This window comes from Heterodontus francisci, chromosome 9 (assembly GCF_036365525.1).
Source record: "Heterodontus francisci isolate sHetFra1 chromosome 9, sHetFra1.hap1, whole genome shotgun sequence".
Lineage (NCBI taxonomy): Eukaryota > Metazoa > Chordata > Chondrichthyes > Heterodontiformes > Heterodontidae > Heterodontus > Heterodontus francisci.
The window spans coordinates 1148974-1174542 of record NC_090379.1 but is presented as its reverse complement, the minus strand read 5'-3'; the positions used below and the strand labels follow the sequence as shown (position 1 = coordinate 1174542).

The 25569-nt window shown below is 46.8% G+C and overlaps 1 protein-coding gene across 1 annotated transcript in view; it reads left to right on the top strand.

Moving 5' to 3' along the window:
- tmem63c (transmembrane protein 63C) overlaps positions 1 to 25569 on the top strand; it is a 191600-nt gene that overhangs the window by 10664 nt on the left and 155367 nt on the right. The window contains exons 7-9 of the mRNA XM_068038420.1: positions 17004 to 17077; positions 17753 to 17833; positions 21977 to 22097. Coding sequence (XP_067894521.1) covers positions 17004 to 17077; positions 17753 to 17833; positions 21977 to 22097 — 276 coding nt within the window. The remainder of the gene's footprint in view (positions 1 to 17003; positions 17078 to 17752; positions 17834 to 21976; positions 22098 to 25569) is intronic.

Below are 25569 nucleotides of genomic sequence, written 5' to 3'. Positions count from 1 at the left end.
TCACAGACACCTAAAGAATGGGTTTGAGCTAATAATGTGATTTTAAATAGTTTATGGTTTATTAAGTAGTAATTTTTAATATAATAGACACCAAGAAGTAGCAGTTTAAATATAATGATGCATAAGCTAAATAGACAGAAAAAACATATGACCCATAACAGATTGTCTGGAGTACTGATCCCATTACATACAGTGGGGCAGAACAGTGTTGGCAGTCACTCTGACAGATGAGGCAGGGGAGGGTGTAGGTGATCTCTTCGGTCCTTGGGGTCTTCAGTCTTCTTGAGCTAACCAAAGTTTTAGGCCAAAGCCTAACACTCACCAAAGCCGAGCTTTGGAAAGCTCTCCTGTCCGAAGAAGACGATTTACCTCCGGAGACCTGTTTATATACTTAATTTCTAGAGGCTGGTATTTCACCCTATGTCAATCACTTGTTTGAACCCTTCAAACCAATGAATACAGGACAGGTACCTGAGATGTCGGGGTGGTCACCTCCCCCTCGTCCATCACTTCAGCTCGAGGTCGTCTTTCAGTTTACTTCATACTGGAGGCCAATTGTTAGCTTTCATTAGACACTTGTACAGATAAGAGGGTAACAAGGCACTAGAAGACTCCATCATATCAGTTTAGGAATGTATATGGTGCCTCGTGTTTTCTATATGACCCCCCCTTGGAATGTCATGCTCTCCTCCTCCTATCTTGTTTATATCAGTGATGACCCTGGTGTTAGGAACTGCTTCTCTGTCCCTTTTTGGGTCTGTTTCATACTATGTATACTGTTTCTATAAGAATTCGATATTATTTTGCAAAGTATTATTTCTTAAAGGGCTCCCTCCCATTTCTTACACAAGTGAAGCAACAGTGCCTGAATCTGAAAACTTCCAAGGGCGTGGCAATGCTGCAATTAGTTACCCTAGAACCTTAGGAATCAGTGATTCCAGGACTAACATCTCAGTATCATCCATCCTTCCCTTACCCCACAGTAATTGATTCTACATTTCTCTTTGCTGTAAAATGTTACCTAAATTTCCCATTTTCTTTTGACGCCTTTAATTTTAAACTGTGTCCTTTGATCCTCTTCCTGACAGGATATTTGCTGGATCCAAATTTTTTATGTCCCTGAAATCTTCAAAGGATAGCACATGGATTTGCAACGGTTCAAGGCTGCGGCCCAATATCACCTTCGCAAGGCAGCTAGGAGTGGCCTTGCCAGAGACGCCCACATCCTGAGATGAACGTAGATGTGTCCCCTCATCTGTTCCTCTCCAGAGAATTTCCAAGGAGCAATGATCTTTCCACATAACTCCACACTGAGGGCAGGAATCAGTCTGACCGCTCTCCTCTGAACTCTCTTTCAGTAATTCATAGAATCAAAGAATGATGCAGCACACTTGGCCATTCAGCCCATTACACTAGTGCTGGCTCTTTATAAAAGCTATCCAATCAGTCGCACTCCCCAGTTCTTTCCTCTTAATCTTGCAAATTTTTGCCCTTCATATTTATCCAGTTTCCTTTTGAAAGTTACGATTGCTACCTCTGCCTTTTCAGGGAACTGGAATCTATTAAGGAAGCCATAACAATACATTTTGTCTGATCATACTATGATTTTCTAAGTAAACATGGTTTTACAAAAGGAAAATCGTGTTTGACAAATTTATTGAAGTTTACGTACATGCGAGCATACGAATTAGGAGCAGGAGTAGGCCACTCGGCCCCTCGAGCCTACTCCATCATTCAATAAGATTGTGGCTGATCTGAATGTAGCCTCAACTCCACATTTCCACCTACTCCCAATAACCTTTCACCCCCTTGCTTATCAAGAATCTATCTACCTCTGGTTTAAAAATATTCAAACAATCTGCTTCCACTGTCTTTTGAGGAAGAGAATTCCAAAGACTCACAACCCTCAGAGAAAAAATTGCTCCTCATCTCTGTCTTAAATGGGTGACCCCTTATTTTTAAACAGTGACCCCTAGTTCTAGATTGTCCCACAAGGGGAAACATCCTTTCCACATCCACCCTGTCAAGACCCCTCAGGATCTTATATGTTTCAATCAAGTCGCCTCTTACTCTTCTAAATTCCAGTGGATACAAGCCTGGCCTGTCCAATCTTTCCTCATAAGACAACCCGCACATTCCAGGTATTAGTCTGGTAAACCTCTGAACTGCTTCCAATGCATTTACATCCTTCCTTAAATAAGGAGACCAATATTTTACACAATACTCCAGCTGTGGTCTCACCAATTCCCTGTATGACTGTAGCATAACCTCCCTACTTTTGTACTCAATTCCCCTTGCAATAAACAGTAGCATTCTATTAGCTTTCCTAATTACTTGCTGTACCTGCATACTAACCTTTTGTGATTCATGCAGTAGGACACCCAGATCCCTCTGCATCTCAGTGATCTGCAATCTCTCATCAGTTAGATAAACAGATCAGCCATAATCGTATTGAATGGCAGAGCAGGCTCGAGGGGCCGAATGGCCTACTTCTGCTCCTAATTCGTATGTTCTTATGTAATATGCTTCTTTTTTATTCTTCCTGCCAAAATGGAAAATGTCACATTTTCCCACATTATACTCCATTTGCCAGATCTTTGCCCACTCACTTAACCTATCTATATCCCTTTGTAGCCTCCTTATGTCCTCTTCACAACTTACTTTCCGACCTATCTTTGTGTCATCAGCAAATTTAGCAACCATACCTTCAGTCCCTTCATCCAAGTCATTTATATAAATTGTAAAAAGTTGAGGCCCCAGCTCAGATCCCTGTGGCACACCACTCGTTACATCTTACTAACCAGAAAATGACCCATTTATGCCTACTCTCTGTTTCCTGTTAGCTAGCCAATCTTCTATCCATGCCAATATGTTACCTCCTATACCATGAGCTTTTATTTTCCGCAATAACTTTTGATATGGCACCTTATAAAATGCATTCTGGAAATCTAAGTACAGTATATTCTCCGGTTCCCCTTTGACCACAGCACATGTTATGTCTTCAAAGAACTCCAATAAATTGGTTAAACATGATTTCCCTTTCACAAAACCATGTTGATTTTGCCTGATTACCTTGAATTTTTCAAAATGCCCTGCTATAACGTATTTTCCCTAAGACAGATGTTGAGCTAACTGGCCTGTAGTTTCCTGCTTTCTGTCTCCCTCCCTTTTTTTGAATAAAGGAGTTACATTGGCTATTTTCCAATCTCATGGAACCTTCCCCAAATCTAGGGAATTTTGGTAAATCAAGTCCAACGCATCAATTATCTCACTAGCCACTTCTTTTAAGATCCCAGGATGAGGTCCATCAGGACCCAGGGACTTGTCAGCCCGCAGATCCAACAATTTGTTCAGTACTACTTCCCTGGTGATTGTAATTTTCTTGAGTTTCTCCCTCCCTTCCATTTCCTGATTTGCAGCTATTTCTGGGATGTTACTAGTATCCTCTATGGCGAAGTTCATCTGCCATCTCCTTATTTTCCCTTATTAATTTCCCAGACTCACTTTTTATCGGACCAATGCTCACTTTGTTAACTCTTCTCTTTTTAAAATATCTTTAGAAACTCTTAATATCTGTCTTTATATTTCTCACCAGCTTTCTCTCATACTCAAATTTTTCCCTCCTTATTCATCTTGTAGTTGTTCTTTGCTGCTTTTTATATTCTGTCCAATCTTCTGACCTGCCACCCATCTTTGCACAATTATATGCATTTTCTTTAAGTTTGACTTTAACTTTTTTAGTTAACCATGGATGATGTGTCCTCCCCTTGGAATTTTTCTTTCTCGTTGGAATGTATCTATTCTGTTTATTCTGAAACATCCCCTTAAATGTCTGCCACTGTATCTCTATTGGCCTATTCCTTAATCTATTTTGCCAGTTCACTTTTTCTCGCTCTGTGTTCATGCCCTTATTTAAGTTGAAAATACTAGTCGTAGAGCTACTCTTTTCTTCCTCAAACTGAATGTAAAATTCAATCATTTTATGATCGCTGCTACCTAGTGGCGCCTTCACTATGAGGTCATTAATTACTCCTAAGTCATTGCACAATACCAGGTCTGGTATAGCCTGCTCTCTGGTTGGCTCCAGAATATGTTGTTCTAAGAAACTATCCCGAAAACATTCTATGAGCTCCTCATCTTTGCCCATCTGATTTTTCCAATCTATATGTAGATTAAAATCCCCCATGATTATTGCTGTACCTTTCTGACAAGCACCCATTATTTCTTCCTTTATACCCCGTCCTACCATGTGGTTACTGTTTGGGGGCCTATACACCACTCCCACAAGTGACTTCCTGCCTTTATTATTCCTCATCTCAACCCAAACCGCTTCTCCATCCTGGTTTCCTGAACTTGGGTCATCCCTCTATATTGTGCTAATACCATCATTAATTAACAGAGCCACCCCTCCACCTTTTTCTAGCTTCCTGTCCTTCCTATATGCCATGTACCCTTCAATATTCAGGTCCCAATCTATATCATCCTGCAGCCATGTCTCAGTAAAGGCTATCAGATCGTAATTATTTATTTCTCTTTCAGTTCATCTGTTTTGCTTCGAATGCTACGTGCATTCAGATACAGAGCCTTTAGTTTTGTCATTTTATTATTGTTGTAACCTCTAGCCTGGTCTGCTGATTTATTCTTAGATTTGTAATCACTGTTACTTCCTGTCACAGTCTGTTTATCTTTTCCCATATTAATACCTTTCTGTCTTGCCTTGTCTCTACTTTTGATTTACCACATCTTCCCAAATTTGATCCCTTGCTCCCACTATTTAGTTTAAAACCCTCTCTCTACTTCCCTAGTTATGTGACTCGCTAGAACACCGGTCCCAGCACGGTTCAGGTGTGGACCGTCCCAACGGTACAGCCCCTACTTTCCCCAGTACTGGTGCCAGTGCCCCATGAACCGGAACTCACTTCTCCCACGCCAGTCTTTGAGCCGCGCATTCATTTCTCTAATCTTAATTGCCCTACTGCAATTTGCATAAGGCTCAGGTGATAATCCAGAGATTATGGTCGGCATGGATGCGGTGGGCCGAAGGGCCTGTTTCTATGCTGTACGACTCTATGACTCTATTACCTTTGGGGTTCTGCTTCTTAATTTGATGCCTATCTCCTCATACTGACTATGCAAAACCTCTTTCCTTGTATTGCCTATGTCATTGGTACCTACATGGACCACGTCGAGTGGATCCTCTCTAGCTCCCACTGCAAGTTCCTCTCCAGCCCTGAGCAGATGTCCTGAACCCTGGCAATGGGCAGGCTACACAGACTAAAACTATAAAAATAAAGACTAAAGCAGATTAAAAAAACTAAAGACCAGTTGGAAATTTAAATAACAAATTAAAATCTAATTATATAAAATAGAGATGCAGGACCAGGCGATGTATTGTACCTGCAAGATGTGGGAGCTGGTGGACCCCATTGCGGTTCCTGGTGACCACATCTGTAGCAAGTGTTGGCTGCTCGAGGAACTCTGGCTCAGAGTTGATGAGCTGGAGTCTGAGCTTCGGACACTGCAACACATCAGGGAGGGGGAGAGTTACCAGGATGCTGTGTTTCAGGAGGCAGTCACACCCCTTAGATTAACTACCGTGAATTCGGCCAGTGGTCAGGGACAGGAGGGTGTGACTATGAGTGAGGCAGGTAGAGGGATCCAGGAGGTGGTGTTGCAGGAGCCTCAGCCCTTGTCCTTGTCCAACAGGTTCGGGATTCTAGCTGCCTGTGTGGATGAGAGCAGGGACTGTAGGGAGGATGAGCAAACTGACCATAGCACCGTGGTACAGGGAGCCATTCAAGTGGGGGGAGAAAAGAGAAATGTAGTTGTAATCGGGGATAGTATAGTTAGGAGCATAGACACTGTTCTCTGTGGCCAGGATCGAGAGTCCAGAAGGTTGTGTTGCCTACCTGGTGCCAGGGTTCGGGATATCTCATCTGGGCTGCAGAGGAACTTGGAGTGGGAGGGGAACGATCCAGTTGTCGTGGTTTACATAGGTACCAACGATATAGGTAGAACGAGGATAGAGGTTCTGCTGAGGGAATATGAGCAGCTAGGGGCTAAATTAAAAAGCAGAACCAAAAAGGTAATAATCTCCGGATTACTACCTGAGCCACAAGCAAATTGGCAAAGGGTCAATAAGATTAAAGAGGTAAATGTGAGGCTCAAAGATTGGTGTGGGAGAAATGGGTTCAAATTCAGAGGACATTGGCACCAGTACTGGGGAAGGAAGGAGCTGTTCCGATGGGACGGGCTCCACCTGAATCATGCTGGGACCAGAGTCCTGGCAAATCACATAACTAGGGCTGTTGATAGGGCTTTAAACTAAATAGTGGGGGGGAGGGTTCAGTTGCATGGAAAAACAGGAAGTTAAAGGAGAAGGTAGGAGTGCAGGTTAGTGATGAGGATGATTGTTACCAGAAAATAAAAGGAAGGGACAGAATGTGTGAACGTTATATTGCACCAAGGAATCGTACAAGAGTAGGGAAATTTAATAATAGAACAAACTTAAAGGCTTTGTATCTGAATGCACAAAGCGTTCGGAATAAAATAAATGAGTTAACAGCGCAAATAGAGACGAATGGGTATGATTTAGTGGCAATTACCGAGACGTGATTGCAGGGAAACCAGGTTTGGGAATTGAATATCCAAGTGTACTCTATTTCGGAAGGATAGGCAGGAATGAAAAGGAGGTGGTGTAGCTTTGTTAGTAAAGGAAGAGATCAGTGCTGTAGTGAGAAATGATATAGGCACTGGAGATCAAGACGTAGAATCAGTCTGGGTAGAAATAAGAAATAGCAAGGGAAAGAAGTCACTGGTGAGAGTAATCTATTGGTCCCCAAATAGTAGTTCCGCAGTGGCGCACAGTATAAACCAGGAAATACTGGGGGTTTGTAAGAAAGGTACGGCAATGATCATGGGTGATTTTAATATGCATATAGACTAGATTAATCAAATTGGCAAGGGAAGCCTCAAGGGACAGTTCATTGAATGTATTAGAGATTGTTTTTTGGAGCAATATGTTGTGGAAGCAACCAGGGAGCAGACTATTCTAGATTTGGTGTTGTGTAATGAGGTGGGATTAATAAATGATCTCATTGTTAAGGATCCTCTAGGGAAGAGTGATCATAGCATGCTAGAATTTCAAATTCAGTTTGAGGGCGAGAAGCTGGAGTCCCACACGATCGTTCTTGAGTTAAACAAAGGTAATTACATAGGCATGAAGACAGATTTGGCCCCAGTGGACTGGGCAGGAAGACTACAAGGTAGGACAGTTGATGAGCAGTGGCAGATGTTTAAGGAGATATTCAAATCCTCCCAATTAAAATATATTCCAGAGAGGAAGAAAGATTCTAGGAGCAGGGAAAAACATCCATGGCTAAGCAAGGAAGTGAAGGATAACATAAAGACAAAAACTAAGGCATACCATATTGCAAAGGCCAGTGGCAGGCTGGAAGATTGGGAAACTTTTAAAGATCAACAAAGGGTGACTAAAAAAGTAATAAAAAGAGCAAAGGTAAATTATGAAAGAAAACTAGCGCAAAATATAAAAACGGATAGCAAAAGCTTCTATAAGTATATAAAAGGGAAGAGAGTAGCTAAAGTGAATGTTGGTCCATTGGAGGATGAGACTGGGGAGTTAATAGAAGGGAACACAGAAATGGCAGACACACTAAATCAATATTTTGCTGCAGTTTTCACGGTGGAGGACACTAGCACCATCCCAATAGTACCAGGTAATGCAGAGGTTATAGAAAGGGAGGAACTTAGAACAATCATCATCACTAGGGGAAAAGTACTGAGCAAACTATTGGGGTTGAAGGCAGACAAGTCCCCAGGGCATGATAGCCTACATCCTAGGGTCTTAAAGGAAGTGGCAGTGGAGATAGTGGATCCATTGGTTAGAATATTCCAAAATTCTCTGGATGCGGGAAAGGTTCCAGTGGATTGGAAAAATGCTAATGTAATGCCCTTATTCAAAAAGGGAGGGAGGCAGAAAGTAGGAAACTACAGACCAGTTAGTTTAACATCTGTTGTTGGGAAATTGTTAGAATCCTTTATTAAGGAAGTAATAACAGGACATTTAGAAAGTCAAAACGCAATCCATCAGAGTCAGCATGGGTATTATGAAGGGTAAATCGTGTTTGACTAATTTGCTAGAGTTCTTTGAAGCTGTAACAAGTAAAGTGGATAATGGGGATCCTGTAGATGTAGTATATCTGGACTTCCAGAAAGCATTTGATAAGGTGCCGCACAAAAGGTTAATACACAAGGTAAGATCACAATGGGGTTAGGGGCAATTTATTAGCTTGGATAGAGGATTGGCTAACCAACAGAAAACAGAGAGTCTGGATAAAAAGGTCTTTTTCTGGTTGGCAAGATGTAACTAGTGGGGTGCCACAGGGTACGGTCCTCGGGCCCCAACTATTTACAATCTATATTAATGACTTAGATGCAGGGATAGAAGGTACTATAGCCAAATTTGCAGATGACACTAAAATAGGTGGGACAGTAAATTGCAATAAAGAAATAAGAAATCTACAAATGGATATGGATAGATTAGATAAATGGGCCAAAATTTGGCAGATTGATTTTAACGTGGATAAGTGTGAGGTTATCCATTTTTGTTGGAAGAATAGAAAGGCAAATTATCTAAATGGAAAGAAACTTCAGAGTGCTTCGGTGCAGAGGGATCTAGGTGTCCTCGTGCATGAATCACAGAAAACTAGAATGCAGGTACAGCAAGTGATAAGGAAGGCAAATGGAATTTTGGCATTTATTGCTAAAGGAATAGAGTATAAAAGTAGGGAAGTGTTGCTGCAACTGTACAAGGCATTGGTGAGACTGCACCTGGAGTATTGTGTACAGTTTTGTTCCCTTTACTTGAGGAGGGATGTAGTTGCATTGGAGGCAGTTCAGAGGAGGTTCACTAGATTGATTCCAGAGATGAGGGGTTTGTCTTATGAAGAGAGATTGAGCAGTTTAGGCCTTTACTCTGTAGAGTTTAGAAGAATGAGAGGAGATCTAATTGAGGTATATAAGATGATTAAGGGGATTGACAAAGTAGACATAGAGAAGATGTTTCCTCTTGTGGGGCAATCTAGAACAAGAGGTAATTGTTTTAGGATAAGGGGCAGCAGATTTAAAACAGAGATGAGGAGAAATTACTTCTCTCAAAGGGTCGTGAGTCTGTGGAATTCACTACCGCAGAGTGCGGTGGATGCCGGGACATTGAGTAAATTTAAGGAGGAGATAGACGAATTTTTAATTAATAATGGGTTGTAGGGTTATGGAGAACGGGCAGGAAAGTGGAGTTGAGGCCAAGATGAGATCAGCCATGATCGTATTGAATGGCGGAGCAGGCTCGAGGGACTGAATTGCCTACTCCTGCTTCTAGTTCTTATCTTCCTATGTTCTTACACAGCCTTCTGGACTCTCATTCTTTGCTGCAGTGAACAGTGTCAATCCCCCTCACTGTACTGTCCCCGACTACCACTTTCTTTTTTGCTTCCCCCACTTGAACAGCTTCCTGTACCATGGTGCCATGATCAGTCTGCTCATCCACACTACAGCCCTTGCTCTTGTTCATACAAACTGCAAGAATCTCGAACTTGTTGTTCAATTGCAAGGGCTAAGGCTCCTCCCCTCCAACCTTCTTGAACCCTTTACCTGCTTGACTCGCAGTCACACCCTCCAGCCCCTGACCACTGACTATAACAGATGACCCTATCCTAAGGGGTGTGACTGCCTTCTGGAACAAAGTGTCCAGGTAATTTTCCCCCTCCCTGATGCATCGCAGTGTCTGCAGCTCGACCTCCAGCTCAATGACTCTGAGCCGAAGCTCCTCAAGCCGCAGACACTTACTACAGATGTGGTTGCCAGGGATTGCCATGGCATCCAGGAGCTCCCACATACTGCAGCTGTGACATATCACCTGCCCTGCCATCTTCATTGTGGTAATTTAATTAAATTTATTTTCCCTTTATTAATTTATTGTTCCCCTCCTTACCGAACTCCCTCACTTACCAAACTCCCTTCTTCACACTCTGTGCCCTCCAGCTGCACTCAGGGAGACTAGCAGCACTGAGCGTCCCCTGAATTTATACTCACTGAAAACAATGATGAGTCAGCTCTGCTAGAGCTTTGCTAGAGCTCAGAAACCTGTTTAAGCTAGCTATCTAATTGACTAGCTACAGCTACTCTCAGAGAGCTTGTATTCACCCATTTAAAACGGTAAGAAACCAAACTTACCTCTTAACTTAAACAGTAATTTGAATTAATTGCTAAATGTACATGAAACAAAAACTAGACTTAGGAACATATGAGCATTCAGCCCATGAAGCCTGTCCCGCCATTCATTATGATCGTGCCTGATCATCCACTTCAATGCCTTTTTCCCACATTATCCTCATATCCCCTTATGTCATTTGCATTTAGAAATCTGTCAGTCTCTGTTTTAAACATACTCAATGACTGAGTTTCAACAGCCCTCTGGGATAGAGAATTCCAAAGATTCACAACCCTCTGAGTAAAGAAATTTCTCCTCATCTCTATTCTAAGTGGCTTCCCCTTTATTTTGAAATTATGTCCCCTGGTTCTAGACTCCCCAACCAGGGGAAACATCTTAGCTGCATCTACCCTGTCTATCCCTTTAAGTATTTTGTAGGTTTCAATGAGATCACCTCTCATTCTTCGAAACTCGAGAGAATACAGGCCCAGTTTCCCCAATCTCTCTTCATAAGACAGTCCCATCATCCCGGGTACAGGTCTGGTGAATCTTCGTTGCACTCCCTCTATGGCAATGGACTTTAGAGATATTAACCCTTAAAATTCACTCTCTTACCAAACTCCCTTCTTCACACTCTGTGCCCTCCGGCAGCACGTAACTGGAAGGGTAGACAAAGTGGAACCAGTAGATGCAGTGTACTTGGATTTCCAAAAGGCATTCGATAAGGTGCCACACAAAAGGTTAATAGGCAAGATAAGAGCTCATGAATTTGGGGGTAATATATTAGCATGCACTGAAGATTCGTTAACAGACAAGAAGCAGAGGATAGGGATAAATGGGGTATTTTCAAGTTGGCAGGCTGTGATCAGTGGAGTGCCGCAGGTATCAGTGCTGGGGCCTCAGCTATTTACAATCTATATTAATGATTTAGACAAAGAGATTGAGAGTAATGTATCTAGGATTGCTGACAATACAAAGCTAGGTGGGAATGTAAGCTGTGAGGAGCACACACAGAGAGGCTGCAAAGAGATATAGACAGGTTACGTGAGTGGGCAACAAGATGGCAGATGGAATATAATGTGGGAAATTGTGAGGTTATTCTTCAGTCATAAGGGGAGGTGGTGGCATAGTGGTAATGTTGCTGGACTAGTAATTCAGAGGCTCAGGCTAGTGCTCTGGGGAATGGGTTCGAATCCCACCACGGCAGATGGTGAAATTTGAATTCAATTAATAAATCTGGAATTAAAAAGCTCGTCTAATGGTGACCATGAAACCATTGTCGATTGCTGTAAAAACCCATCTGGTTCACTTTAGGAAAGGAAATCTGCTGTCCTTACCTGGTCTGGCCTACATGTGACTCCAGACCCACAGCAATCTGGTTGACTCTGACATGCCATCTGAAATGGCCGAGCAAGTCACTCAGTTCAACGGCAAACAGGGATGGGCAATAAATGCTGGCCTTGCCAGCGATGCCCACATCCCACGAACGTTTTTAAAAAAATCAGGAAAGCAGAATACCTAACCCTAACCTGGCCTACACGTGACTCCAGACCCACAGCAATGTGGTTGACTTGTAACTGCCCTCTGAAATGGCCTAGCAAGCGACTCAGTTGATCTAACCGCTACAAAGTCCATAAGGAATGAAACCGGACAGACCATCTGGCATCGACCTAGGCACCAGAAACAACAACAGCAAACCCAACCCTGTCGACCCTGCAAAATCTTCCTTACTAACATAGAGTCATCTGGGAGCTTGTGCCAAAGTTGGGAGAGCTGTCCCACAGACTAGTCAAGCAACAGCCTAACATAGTTATACTCTAGGAACCATACCTCACAGACAATGTCCCAGACACTGCCATCACTATCCCCGGGTACGTCCTGTCCCATCGGCAGGACTGACCCAACAGAGGTGGTGGCACAGTGGTATACTGTGGGGGTTGCCCTGGGAGTCCTCAACATCGACTCCGGACCCCATGAAGTCTCATGGCAGCAGGTCAAATATGGGCAAGGAAACCTCCTGCTGATTACCACCTACCGCCCTCCCTCAGCTGGTGACTCAGTACTCCTCCATGTTGAACACACTTGGAGGAAGCACTGAGGGTGGCAAGGGTGTAGAATGTACTCTGGGTGGGGGACTTCAATGTCCATCACCAAGAGTGGCTCGGTAGCACCACGACTGACCGAGCTGGCGGAGTCCTAAAGGACGTAGCTGCTAGACTGCGTCTGTAGCAGGTGGTGAGGGAAAAACATACTTTACCTCATCCTCACCAACCTGCCTGCCGCAGATGCATCTGTCCATGACAGTATTGGTAGGAGTGACCACCGCACGTTCCTTGTGGAGACAAAGACCCGTCTTCACATTGAGGATACCCTCCATCGTGTTGTGTGGCACTACCACCATGCTAAATGGGATAAATTTCAAACAGATCTAGCAATGCAAAACCGGGCATCCATGAGGCACTGTGGGCCATCAGCAGCAGAATTGTACTCAACCACAATCTGTAACCACATGGCCTGGCATATCCCCCACTCTACCATTACCATCAAGCCGGGGGACCAACCCTGGTTGAATGAAGAGTACAGGAGTCGTACCTAGCGCAAAGGAAGATGGTTGTGGTTGTTGGAAGTCAATCATTTCAGCCCCAGGACATCACTGCAGGAGTTCCTCAGGGTAGTGTCATAGGCCCAACCATCTTCAGCTGCTTCATCAATGACCTTCCTTCAATTATAAGGTCAGAAGTGGGAATGTTTGCTGATGACGCTACTTAGACAGAACCTTCCAAACCCGTGACCTCTACCACTTAGAAGGACAAGGGCACCTGCAAGTTCTCTTCCAAGCCACACACTATCCTGACTTGGAACTATATCGCCGTTCCTTCACTGTCGCTGGGTCAAAATCCTGGAACTCCCTTCCTAACAGCACTCCCTTCCTAACAGCACTGTGGGTGTACCTACCAGCAGTTCAAGAAGACAGCTCACTACCACCTTCTCAAGGGAAAATTAGGGATGGGCAATAAATGCTGGCCTGGTAATGCCCACATCCCCCTAAATGAATGAAAAAAAAAGTTATCACCCCAAGCAGTGGAGAGTATCCCCCCCGATTCCCATTGACTGGAACGACGGAGGTGAAGGGGCGACATGACAGAGGTTTACAAAGTTATAAGCGGCATGGACAGAGTGGATAGTCAGAAGCTTTTTCCCAGGGTGGAAGAGTCAGTTACTAGGGGACATAGGTTTAAGGTGAGGGGGGCAAAGTTTAGAGGGGATGTGCGAGGCAAGTTCTTTACACTGACGGTGGTGAGTGCCTGGAACTTGTTGCCGGGGGAGGTGGTGGAAGCAGGTACCATAGAGACGTTTAAGAGGCATCTTGACAAATACATGAATAGGATGAGAATAGAGGGATACGGACCCCGGAAGTGCAGAAGGTTTTAGTTCAGACAGGCATCAAGATCAGCGCAGGCTTGGAGGGCCGAATGGCCTGTTCCTGTGCTGTACTGTTCTTTGTTCTTTGACTGATGATTTGCTAGGACTCCTGACACCATACTCGGTCAAATGCTGCCTTGATGTCAAGGGCAGTCACTTTCACCTCACCTCTGGAGTTTAGCTCTTTTGTCTACGTTTGAACCAAGGCTGTAATGAGGTCAGGAGCTGAGTGGCCCTGGCAGAGTTGATAATCCATCTCAGCCCCTTCCTGAAGTCTCCAGCATTACAGATGCCAGTCTTCAACCAATTCGATTCACTCCACGTGATAGCAAGAAACGACTGAAGGCACTGGATACTGCAAAGGCTATGGGCCTTGGCAATATTTCGGCAATTGTACTGAAGACCTGTGCTCCAGAACTTGCTGCACCCCTAGCCAAGCTGTTCCAGTATAGCTACAACACTGGCATCTACTCCGCAATGTGGAAAATTGCCCAGGTATGTCCTGTACACAAAAAGCAGAACAAGTCCAACCCGGTCAATTACCGCCCCATCAGTCTACTCTCAATCATCAGTAAAGTGATGGAAGGTGTCATCAACAGTGCCATCAAGCAGCACTTGCTTAAGCAATAACCTGCTCAGTGATGCTCAGTTTGGGTTCCGCCAGGGCCACTCAGCTCCTGACCTCATTACAGCCTTGGTTCAAACATGGACAAAAGAGCTGAACTCAAGCGGTGAGGTGAGAGTGACTGCCCTTGACATCAAGGCAGCATTTGACCGAGTATGGCATCAAGGAGCCCGAGCAAAACTGGATTCAATGGGAATCGGGGGAAAACTCTCTGCTGGCTGGAGTCATACCTAGCGCAAAGGAAGATGGCTGTGGTTGCTGGAGGTCAATCATCTGAGCTCCAGGACATCACTGCAGGAGTTCCTCAGGGTAGTGTCCTAGGCCCGACCATCTTCAGCTGCTTCATCAATGACCTTCCTTCAATCATAAGGTCAGAAGTGGGGATGTTCCCTGATGATTGCACAATGTTCAGCACCATTCGTGACTCCTCAAATACTGAAGCAGTCCATGTAGAAATGCAGCAAGACCTGGACAATATCCAGGCTTGGGCTGATAAGTGGCAAGTAACATTTGCACCACACAAGTGCCAGACAATGACCATCTCCTACAAGAGAGAATCTAACCATCTCCCCTTGACATTCAATGGCATTACCATCGCTGAATCCCCCACTATCAACATCCTCGGGGCTACCATTGACCAGAAACTGAACTGGAGTAGCCATATAAATACCGTGGCTACAAGAGCAGGTCAGAGGCTGGGAATCCTGCGGCGAGTAACTCACCTCCTGACTCCCCAAAGTCTGTCCACCATCTACAAGGCACAAGTCAGGAGTGTGATGGAATACTCTCCACTTGCCTGGATGGGTGCAGCTCCAACAGCACTCAAGAAGCTCGACACCATCCAGGACAAAGCAGCCCGCTTGATTGGCACCCCATCTACAAATATTCACTCCCCCCACCACTGACGCACAGTGGCAGCAGTGTGTACCATCTACAAGATGCACTGCAGCAACGTACCAAGGCTCCTTAGACAGCACCTTCCAAGCCCGCGACCTCTACCACCTCGAAGGACACGAGCAGCAAATGCATGGGAACACCACCGCCTGCAAGTTCCCCTCCAAGTCACACACCATCCTGATTTGGAACTATATCGCCGTTCCTTCACTGTTGCTGGGTCAAAATCCTGGAACTCCCTTCCTAACAGCACTGTGGGTGTCCCTACCCCACATGGACTGCAGCAGTTCAAGAAGGCAGCTCACCACCACCTTCTCAAGGCAATTAGGGATGGGCAATAAATGCTGGCCTGGCCAGCGACGCCCACATCCCATGAATGAATAAAAAAAAAGAACCCAAACTGAGCGTCACTGAGCAGGCTATTGCTAAGCAAGTTCCGCTTCATAGCACTGTCGACGACCCCATCCATCACTTTACTGATGATCGAGAGTAGGCTGATGGAGTGGTAATTGGCCAGGTTGGATTTGTCTTGCTTTTTGTGTACAGGTGCTTGATCAGGTGGACAGTGAGAGGTTGTTTCCCCTGACTGCGGAATGTAGAACACGGGGGCACAGTCTCAGGATACGGGCCAATAATTTAGGACTGAGATGAGGAGGAATTTCTTCAGTCAAAGGTTGGGATCTTTGGAATTCTTCACCACAGAGGGCTGTGATGCTCCATCGCTGAATATATTTAAGTCAGGGATAGACAGATTTTTGATCTCTCAGAGAATTACAGGATATGAGGAGTGGGCTGGAAATTGGAATTGAGCCTGAGGATCAGCCATGATTTTATTGAATGGCAGAGCAGGCTCGATGGGCTGAATGGTCTACTATTCCTCATGTTCTTAAATCACAATAACCCTCTGCATTAAAAGAAACTGTTTCCTCATGTTGTCTCTGGTACCAATCACCTTAAATCTCTGTCCTCTGGTTATTGGCCCTTCTGCCACTAGAAACAATTTTCCTTATTTACTCTATCAAACCCTTTCATGATTTTTAATGCCTCTATCAAATCTCTCCTCAACCTTCTCTGTTCCAAGGAGAACAATCCCAGATTCTCCACATAACTAAAGTTCCTCATCTCTGGTACCATTCTAGTAAATCTCCTCCACACTCTCAGAGACCTTCACATCATTCCTGAAGTGTGCGCTGTCCAGAATTGGACAGAATACTCCAGCTGTTTTATAAAGGTTTAGCATAACTTTCTTGTTTTTGTACTCTATTCCTTTATTAATAAAGCTGAAGCCCGTATGCTTTATTAACAGCTCAATTTGTCCTGCCACCTTCAAAGATTTGTGTACATACACCCTCAGGTCTCTCTGTTCCTGCACCCACTTTAAAAGTGTACCATTTATTTCATAATGCCTCTTCTCAGTCTTCTTTCTACTAAAATGCATCATTTCACACTTATCTGTGTTAAATTTGATCTGCTGTGTGTCTGCTCATTTTCACCAGCCTATGTCCTCCTGAAGTTTGTTACAACCCTCTTCATTGTTTACTACATTGTTGAGTTTCGTGTCATCTGCAAACTTTGAAATTATACCCTTACCTAAATCCAGTCATTAATATATATCAAGTAGAGCAGTGTCCCACTGTATACCTCCCTCCAGTCTGGAAAAACTGGCTCTGGCGATCAGTCTGGCTCAGGGGTCCTTGTGGAATGGGCTGGGGGTGGTCAGTCAGAGGTACGTGGCTCTGGGTCTGGGATAGGTCCCCTGGAGATCAATTTGGGTGTCCCAGGGTGGGTCTGGTGAGTTTACTGTAATATAACTGTGACCTTTCCCCTCTGTAGGTGGCGAGAACGCTGATGATCTCACAAATCCCAAAGGAAATCACAGACACAAATCTCATTACCAAGCACTTCCAGTGAGTAATGAGGCTTCCAGTGGGTCAGGAGCAGGAGCATAGGCTCAACAGAGGTGCTGATAGTGTGGGAGAAATAGAGACTACAGGGGTTTGGGAATAGGTGGAGGTTACCGGAGAGGGGTAGTTGTTACAGTGAATGGGAGGGGCTGGGGGAGAGGTGGAGGCTGCAGGGGTTGGATGGATGGAGGTTACTGGAGGGGGGATTGATGGATGTGGTGATGGGTAAGGGTCTTGGGGGTGTGGGAGGGGTATGCGAGTCATGGAGAAGTGGGGGACGGGTGTGCGAGTCTCTGAGTCTGTGTGTCTGTCTGTCTTTCTCTCTCTCTCTGACTCTGTGTGTGTGTCTCTCTCTCTCGTTGTCTGTGTTTGTCTGTCTCTGAATAAAAGGATGATAAAGGGGTATGGGACCAGAGCAGGCATATGGATGAAGGCCAGCTCTCGTGGAGGATAAACACCAACAGGGCCCAGTTGGGCTGAAGGGCCAGTTTTGGGTCTGTGATTCTATGTGTAGTTGTGTGCCTGTGTATCTGAAGCAGGTATTTATCCAGTTACATTGCTCTGTTTCTCTGGTGTTCCTGCATGCGATATGAGATTTTGGTGAGAAGCTGCTGAAACATTGGATAGTGGAGTGAAATGTTGGCAGCTTCTGATGATGCGTTTTTTTTCTCGTTTTAGTGAAGCCTACCCTAGCTGCACAGTGACAGACGTGCAGTTCTGTTTCGATGTCCGGGCACTGATGAAGCTGGACTCTGAGAGGTAAAACACCGAACCTGACCAAACTGCACATACAGGAAATCAAAAAAACCCACATCCAGCCAACCACTAAATGAAAAGCAAAATACAGTGGGTGCTGGAAATCTGAAATCTAAACAGATGCTGGAAATAATCAGCATGCCTGGTACTATCGGTAGAGAGAGAAATATTTGTCAGATAGTGAATATTTCCAGCATTTTCTGTTTTTATTCCAGCCAAGCAATGCCTGCCCAGCCCACACATTCCAGGAACTGTTCCTGTCCCACAACCGTAATGATCTGACGAGAACCCCTCCCCCCAATAACCTTCATCCAGATTCCCCCTGCCCCCCATCCAACCAGACCCCTCCCCTGTAATGATCTGACAAACCTCCCCCCAAACAACCTCCAACTAGACATTCTCTCCCCCATCTGACCAGGCGCCCCTGCCGTGACGAGTCATATGTTCCTACCCCCACCTCCCCAACTGCTCACTGTCTTCTGTTTGTCTTTCCTCCTTGCCTCTCTTGCTCCTCACATTGTCCATCCTATGATCTCACTCTCTTATCTGTTTTTTTCTCTCTCCTGAATGTCACTTTTAGCTTCCACTGACACAATATGTTTGATTTTAACCTACTCCTGCCTGCTGGGAGCGACATAGGCAGAGAAAGCCCCTCCACTCGTCCCTCACTCGACCACCCACCCTCTTTCCTATCAGTCATATGAACATACGTACGAATATATGAATTAGGAGCAGAAGAAGGCCATTTGGCCCCTCAAGCCTGCTCTGCCATTCAATAAGGTCATGGCTGATATGTTTGTGTTTCAAATTCCACATTCCCATCTACCCCCAATACCCCTTGATTCCAGTCAACCAGTTGCATATCCATAGTAAAATATTTCTACCAATTCCCACCTGCTTTAATTTCAGTATCGACCTCTCCAATGGAACTGTGTCAATGGCCTGACTAAAATCCAAGAACACCACATCCACTATCTTACCCCTAACAAGCATCTTTGTCACGCCCGCAAATAAAACCAGTTAGATTGGCAACACCCTTACTGAGGATTTTTTAATGATTTAATTTCTATCCAGATGCTCCATGATTTTTTAATTACTGAGGGTTTCTATAACATTACCCACAGTTACTGGTCTGACGTTTCCTGGGTTACCTTTCCCACACTTTAGCAGAAACATCTGCCTTTCCTCAATTCCCAGATGCCTCTCCAGGACTCTCTTCCTCAAAAGGAGGTGGAAGCCGAGTCTTTGAATATTTTTAAAGCAAAGGTAGATAGATTCCTGATAAGCAAGTGAGTGAAAGTTTATCGGGGGTCGCGGGAATGTGGAGTTGAGGTTACAATCAGATCAGCCATGATCTTACTGAATGATGGAGCAGGCTTGAAGGGCCGAGTGGCCTACTCCTGCTCCTAATTCGTCTTTGTACGTATGTTCGTATTCAGATTTCTGGAAGATTTCTATCAGAGTTCCTGCAATTTTTCTCCCCCAATTTTCTTTAAATTCCCTGGATGCACTGTATCTGACCCCTGAGATTTATTCACCTTCTGCTTGCACAGCTGTTTGGTATCCATGTGATGTGAATAATGACACAACATACCTCTGCCACACTCTAATTCCCATTCCAGGTGAAGTAGTAACAGAAAGGGTTGATAAGGATATGTAGTAGACTTAATATATTTGGATTTTCAAAAAGTCTTCAGTAAGGTACCAGGCTGTAGACTTGTCACTAAGTTGGAGTCATGTGGAGTCAGGAAACTAGTAGCAGAACGGATAGTGAGCTGGCTACAAAACAGAAAACAAAAAGTAGAGGTTACTCAGACTGGCAAATGATGGGAAGTGATGTTCCACAAGGATCGGTGCTGGGATCACTGACGGTATGGAAACTATTGGAAAAAGATTCTGAGGGACAAAATTAATCTCCACTTGGAGAGGCAGGGATTGTCAGCATGGCTTTGTCAGGGGGAGATCATGTCTAACTAACTTGATTGAATTTTTCGAGGCGGTGACTAGATGTGTTGATGAGGGTAAAGTAGTTGATGTAGTCTACATGGACTTCAGTAAGGTTTTTGATAAGGTCCCACATGGGAGATTGGTTAAGAAGGTAAGAGCCCATGGGATCCAGGGCAATTTGGCAAAGTGGATCCAAAATTGGCTTAGTGGCAGGAGGCAGAGGGTGATGGTCGAGGGTTGTTTTTGCGAGTGTAAGCCTGTGACCAGTGGTGTACCGCAGGGATCGGTGCTGGGACTCTTGCTATTTGTAGTGTACATTAATGATTTAGATGTGAATTTAGGAGGTATGATCAGTAAGTTCGCAGATGACACGAAAATTGGTGGTGTCGTAAATAGTGAGGAGGAAAGCCTTAGATTACAGGATGATATAGATGGGCTGGTAAGATGGGCGGAGCAGTGGTAAATGGAATTTAATCCTTAGAAGTGTGAGGTGATGCATTTTGGGAGGACTAACAAGGCAAGGGAATATACAATGGATGGTGGGACCCTAGGAAGTACAGAAGGTCAGAGGGACCTTGGTGTACTTGTCCATAGATCACTGAAGGCAACAGCATAGGTAAATAAGGTGGTTAGGAAGGCATATGGGATACTTGCCTTTATTAGCCAAGGCATAGAATATAAGAGCAGGGAGGATATGATGGAGCTGTATAAAACACTAGTTAGGCCACAGCTGGAGTACTGTGTACAGTTCTGGGCACCACACTATAGGAAGGATGTGATTGCACTGGAGAGGGTGCAGAGGAGATTCACCAGGATGTTGCCTGGGCTGGAGCATTTCAGCTATGAAGAGACACTGAAAAGGCTAGGGTTGTTTTCCTGAGAGCAGAGAAGGATGAGGGGTGACCTGACTGAGGTATACAAAATTATGAGGGGCATTGATAGGTTAGATAGGAAGAAACTTTTCCCCTTAGCAGAGGGGTCAATAACCAGGGGGCATAGATATAAGGTAAGAGGCAGGAGGTTTAGAGGGGATTTGAGGAAACATTTTTTCACCCAGAGGGTGGTTGGAATCTGGAACGCACTGCCTGAAGAGGTGGTAGAGGCAGGAACCCTCACAACATTTAAGAAATATTTAGATGGCTACGGGCCAAGTGCTGGAAAATGGGATTAGAATAGTTAGGTGCTTGATGGCCAGCACAGACACGATGGGCCGAAGGGCCTGTTTCTGTGCTGTAAAACTCTATGACTCTATGCCTCAAATTACCCTGGATGGGTAATGTATCCCAAAATTCGAGCAACAGGTGAAGCTAGCAGTTTCATGCAGTCGCAACACATGTAGTGTTCACCACTAACAGGATGCTGCTGTCAAGCCAAAAAGACGTCCTGCCTATCACACAAATGAGTAATGTGATAAATGAATTTCAATTCCAGTGTGATGCTTGGTATATAGGCCGTACGTCCCAAAGACTGGCGGATCATATCAAACAACATGTCTGTTCCGCTGTTCGCAACAGACAAGGTACAGGCCGTACCCAACCAGCCCGTGCTTGCAAAACTCAAAACACAGTGTCCAAAATTAGATGTGATTCCATGATTGGACAACATTTGCTAAATAATCCTCAGTGTGCTAAGAATTACGCTGACAACCAATTTAAGATTGTCAGTCGGGCTCGCAGTGTGGTGCATTTGCATGTACTGGAAGCTACATATATTAATACACAGGGCCCTGTTCTTTGCAGACAGAAAGAATATGAACACACATTGTGCCTGTTTTAGCTGAACAAAATAAGTGACAGCCATTCGCTGGTTCATTCCTCAGGGCAATGCCTTGACCAATCAGAGTCAAGCTGCCTGGTTTAAATTTCAAACAAAACTTGGCAGATAACTGTTAGTCACCATAAATTGGTGTATTCACCATGGCAACGCTTCTACCAATCAGAGTTCACTTGCCAACCAATCAGCACTCTCTTCTCATACAGTATTAAGTTGTTGCTTTTCCTTACATTGGTATTCTTGCAGATTGTTCTAATGAGTGCAAGACGAAAAGCTTTGACAACATGTCTCTGTTTTCAGCAATACATAGAAACTTGTTGTATCGAAGAAACACAGCATATGTAGAACTGTAGAACCAGGATAGAAATACCTGGGGCTCCAACCTCTGGTTCTATTGTGTTTGTAACTTCCATTTTCTTCTCTCAGGCGAAAGGCAATGAAAGGTCGCCTGTATTTCACAGCCAAGGCCCAAAAGGAAGGAAAGATAATGATTAAGACACACCCATTAGCTCGGATCTGCTGCTGTGACTTCTGTGGCTTTGAACAGGTGAGAAGAATGGACGTCAGCATGCAAAAGAAAACAGGCAGATAAGTGAAAAGCAAGATTGAGACGGGGGAGCTGCCTGGGGGGAGGGTGGAGGTGCTGCCTGGGGGGAGGGTGGGGCAGCTGCCTGGGGGGAGGGTGGAGGTGCTGCCTGGGTGGAGGGTGGCGGGAGCTGCCTGGGGGGAGGGTGGAGGTGCTGCATGGGGGGAGGGTGGGGCAGCTGCCTGGGGGGAGGGCGGGGGGAGCTGCCTGGGTGGAGGGCGGGGGGTGCTGCATGGGGGGAGGGCGGGGGAGCTGCCTGGGGGGAGGGTGGAGGTGCTGCCTGGGGGGAGGGTGGGGCAGCTGCCGGGGGGAGGGTGGCGGGAGCTGCCTGGGGGGAGGGTGGAGGTGCTGCATGGGGGGAGCGTGGGGCAGCAGCCTGGGGGGAGGGCGGGGGGAGCTGCCTGGGGGGAGGGCGGGGGGAGCTGCCTGGGGGGAGGGTGGGGCAGCTGCCTGGGGGGAGGGCGGGGGGAGCTGCCTGGGGGGAGGGTGGCGGGAGCTGCCTGGGGGGAGGGCGGGAGAGCTGCCTGGGGGGAGGGTGGGGCAGCTGCCTCGGGGGAGGGCGGGGGGAGCTGCCTAGGGGGAGGGCGGGGGTGCTGCCTGGGGGGAGGGCGGGGGGAGCTGCCTGGGGGGAGGGTGGAGGAGTTGCCTGGAGGGAGGGTGGAGGAGCTGCCTGTGGGGAGGGTGGAGGAGCTGCCTGGGGGGAGGGCGGGAGAGCTGCCTGGGGGGAGGGTGGGGCAGCTGCCTGGAGGGAGGGTGGAGGAGCTGCCTGTGGGGAGGGTGGAGGAGCTGCCTGGGAGGAGGGCGGGGGGAGCTGCCTGGGAGGAGGGCGGGGGGAGGGTGGCGGAGCTGCCTGTGGGGAGGGTGGAGGAGTTGCCTGGGGGGAGGGTGGAGGAGCTGCCTGTGGGGAGGGTGGAGGAGCTGCCTGGGGGGAGGGAGGGGGAGCTGCCTGGGGGGAGGGCGGGGGAGCTGCCTGGGGGAGGGCGGGGGGAGGGTGGAGGAGCTGCCTGTGGGTAGGGTGGAGGAGCTGCCTGGGGGGAGGGTGGGGGAGCTGCCTGGGAGGAGGGCGGGGGAGCTGCCTGGGAGGAGAGCGGGGGCGCTGCCTGGGGGGAGGGCGGGGGGAGGGTGGAGGAGCTGCCTGGGGGGAGGGCGGGGGAGCTGCCTGGGAGGAGGGCGGGGGAGCTGCCTGGGAGGAGGGCGGGGGAAATGCCTGGGGCAGGGGGGTGGGGGAGCTGCCTGGGGGGGAGGGCGGGGGAGCTGCCTGGGGGGGAGGGCGGAAGAGCTGCCTTGGGGGTGGGTGGGGGAGCTGCCTGGGGGGGTGGTGGGGGAGCTGCCTGGGGGGAGGGCGGAAGAGCTGCCCGGGGCAGTGGGGTGGGGAGCTGCCTGGGGGGAGGGCGGAGGAGCTGCCTAGGGGGAGGGTGGAGGAGCTGCCTAGGGGGAGGGTGGGGGAGCTGCCTGGGGCAGGGGGGTGGGGGAGCTGCCTAGGGGGAGGGCGGGGGAGCTGCCTGGGGCACGGGGGTGGGGGAGCTGCCTGGGGGGGAGGGCGGAAGAGCTGCTTGGGGCAGTGGGGAGCAGAGGAGATGCCTGGGGTGGGGGATTGAGGGGGCAGTGGTGTAATGGTAATGCCACTGGACTAGTAATCTGAAGCCCAGGCAAATGGTCTGGGGCATTGGTTCGAATCACACCACCACAGATGGTGAAATTTGAATTCAATTAATTAATCTGGAATTAAAAGGTCGTCTAGTGTTGACCAGGAAGCCATTGTCGATTGTTCTAAAACCCCATCTGGTTCACTAATGTCCTTTAGGGAAGGTAACCAGCTGTCCTTACCTGGTCTGGCCTACATGTGACTCCAGACCCAGCAATGGATCCTAACAACATTCCAGCAATAGTACTGAAGACTTGAGCTCCAGAACCTGCCGCGCCTCTGGCCAAGCTCTTCCAGTACAGCTACAAAACTGGCACCTACCTGGCAATGTGGAAGAATGCCCAGTTATGTCCTGTACACAAAAAGCAGGACAAATCCAACCCAGCTAATTACCCCACTATCAGTGCCAGACAATAACCATCTCAAATAAGAGAGAATCTAACCATCTCCCCTTGACACTCAATAGCATTACCATCACTGAATCCTCCACTATCAACACCCTGGGGGTTACCATTGACCAGAAACTGAACTGGACCAGCCACATAAATGCTGTGGCGACAAGGGCAGGTCAGAGGCTAGGAATCCTGCAGCGAGTAACATCTTCTGACTCCCCAAAGCCTGTCCACCATCTACAAGGCACAAGTCAAGAGTGTGATGGAATACTCTCCACTTGCCTGGATGGGTGCAGCTCCAACTACACTTAAGGAGCTTGACACCACCCAGGACAAAGCAGCCCGGTTGATTGGCACCCCATCCACCACCTTAAACTTCCACTCCCTCCACCACCGACACACAGTGGCAGCAGTATGTACCATCTACAAGAGGCACTGCAGAAACTAACCAAGGCTCCTTGAACAGCACCTTCCAAACTAACGACCTCTACTATATAGAACGACAATGGCAGCAGACACATGGGAACACCACCACCTGCAAGTTCCCCTCCAAGTTACACACCATCCTGACTTGGAACTATATCGCCGTTCCTTCACTGTCACTGGGTCAAAATCGTTGAACTCCCTTCCTAACAGCACTGTGTGTGTACATACCCCACATGGACTGCAGTAGTTCAAGAAGGCAGCTCACTACCACCTTCTCAAGGGCAATTAGGGATGGGCAATAAATGCTGGCCTGGCCAGCGACACCCACAAGCCCCGAATGAACAAAAAATACTGTTCCCATTGGTGGAAAGGTTGAGAACCAGAGGACACCAATTTAAGGTGAATGGCAAAAAAACCAAAGGAACCCACGCAGTGTGTGGTTAGGATCGGAAATGCACTGCTTGAGCATGTTGTGGAGGCAGCTTCAATCATGGTTTTCAAGTGGGAATTGGATAACTATCAGAAGGGAAAAATTTGCCGGGCTACTGAGAAAGGGCAGCAGAGTGGGACTAGCTGAGTTGCTCCTGCAGAGAGCTGGCACGGACATGATGGGTCAAATGTCCTCCTCCTGTGATGTAGCCATGCGATATTTGAGTCCGATGGTTGTAAAGTTCCCAGCAGAAAGATGAGGTGCTGTTTGAATAGAGCTCAACCTAAACATGAAGAATACTGTCGGAATCCAAGGACATGTAAGTCAGAGTGGGGCTGGGCAGAGAATTAAAATGACAGGCAACCAGGAGCTTGGGGTCACGCTTGCAGACTGAACCGAGGTGTTCCACAAAGCAATCACCCAATCTACATATGGGTTCCCCAGTGACAACGAGACCATATCGTGAGCTTTGAATACAGTATACTAAATTGAAAGAAGTTTCAAGTAAATTGCTCCTTCACCTGGAAGGAGTGTCTGAGG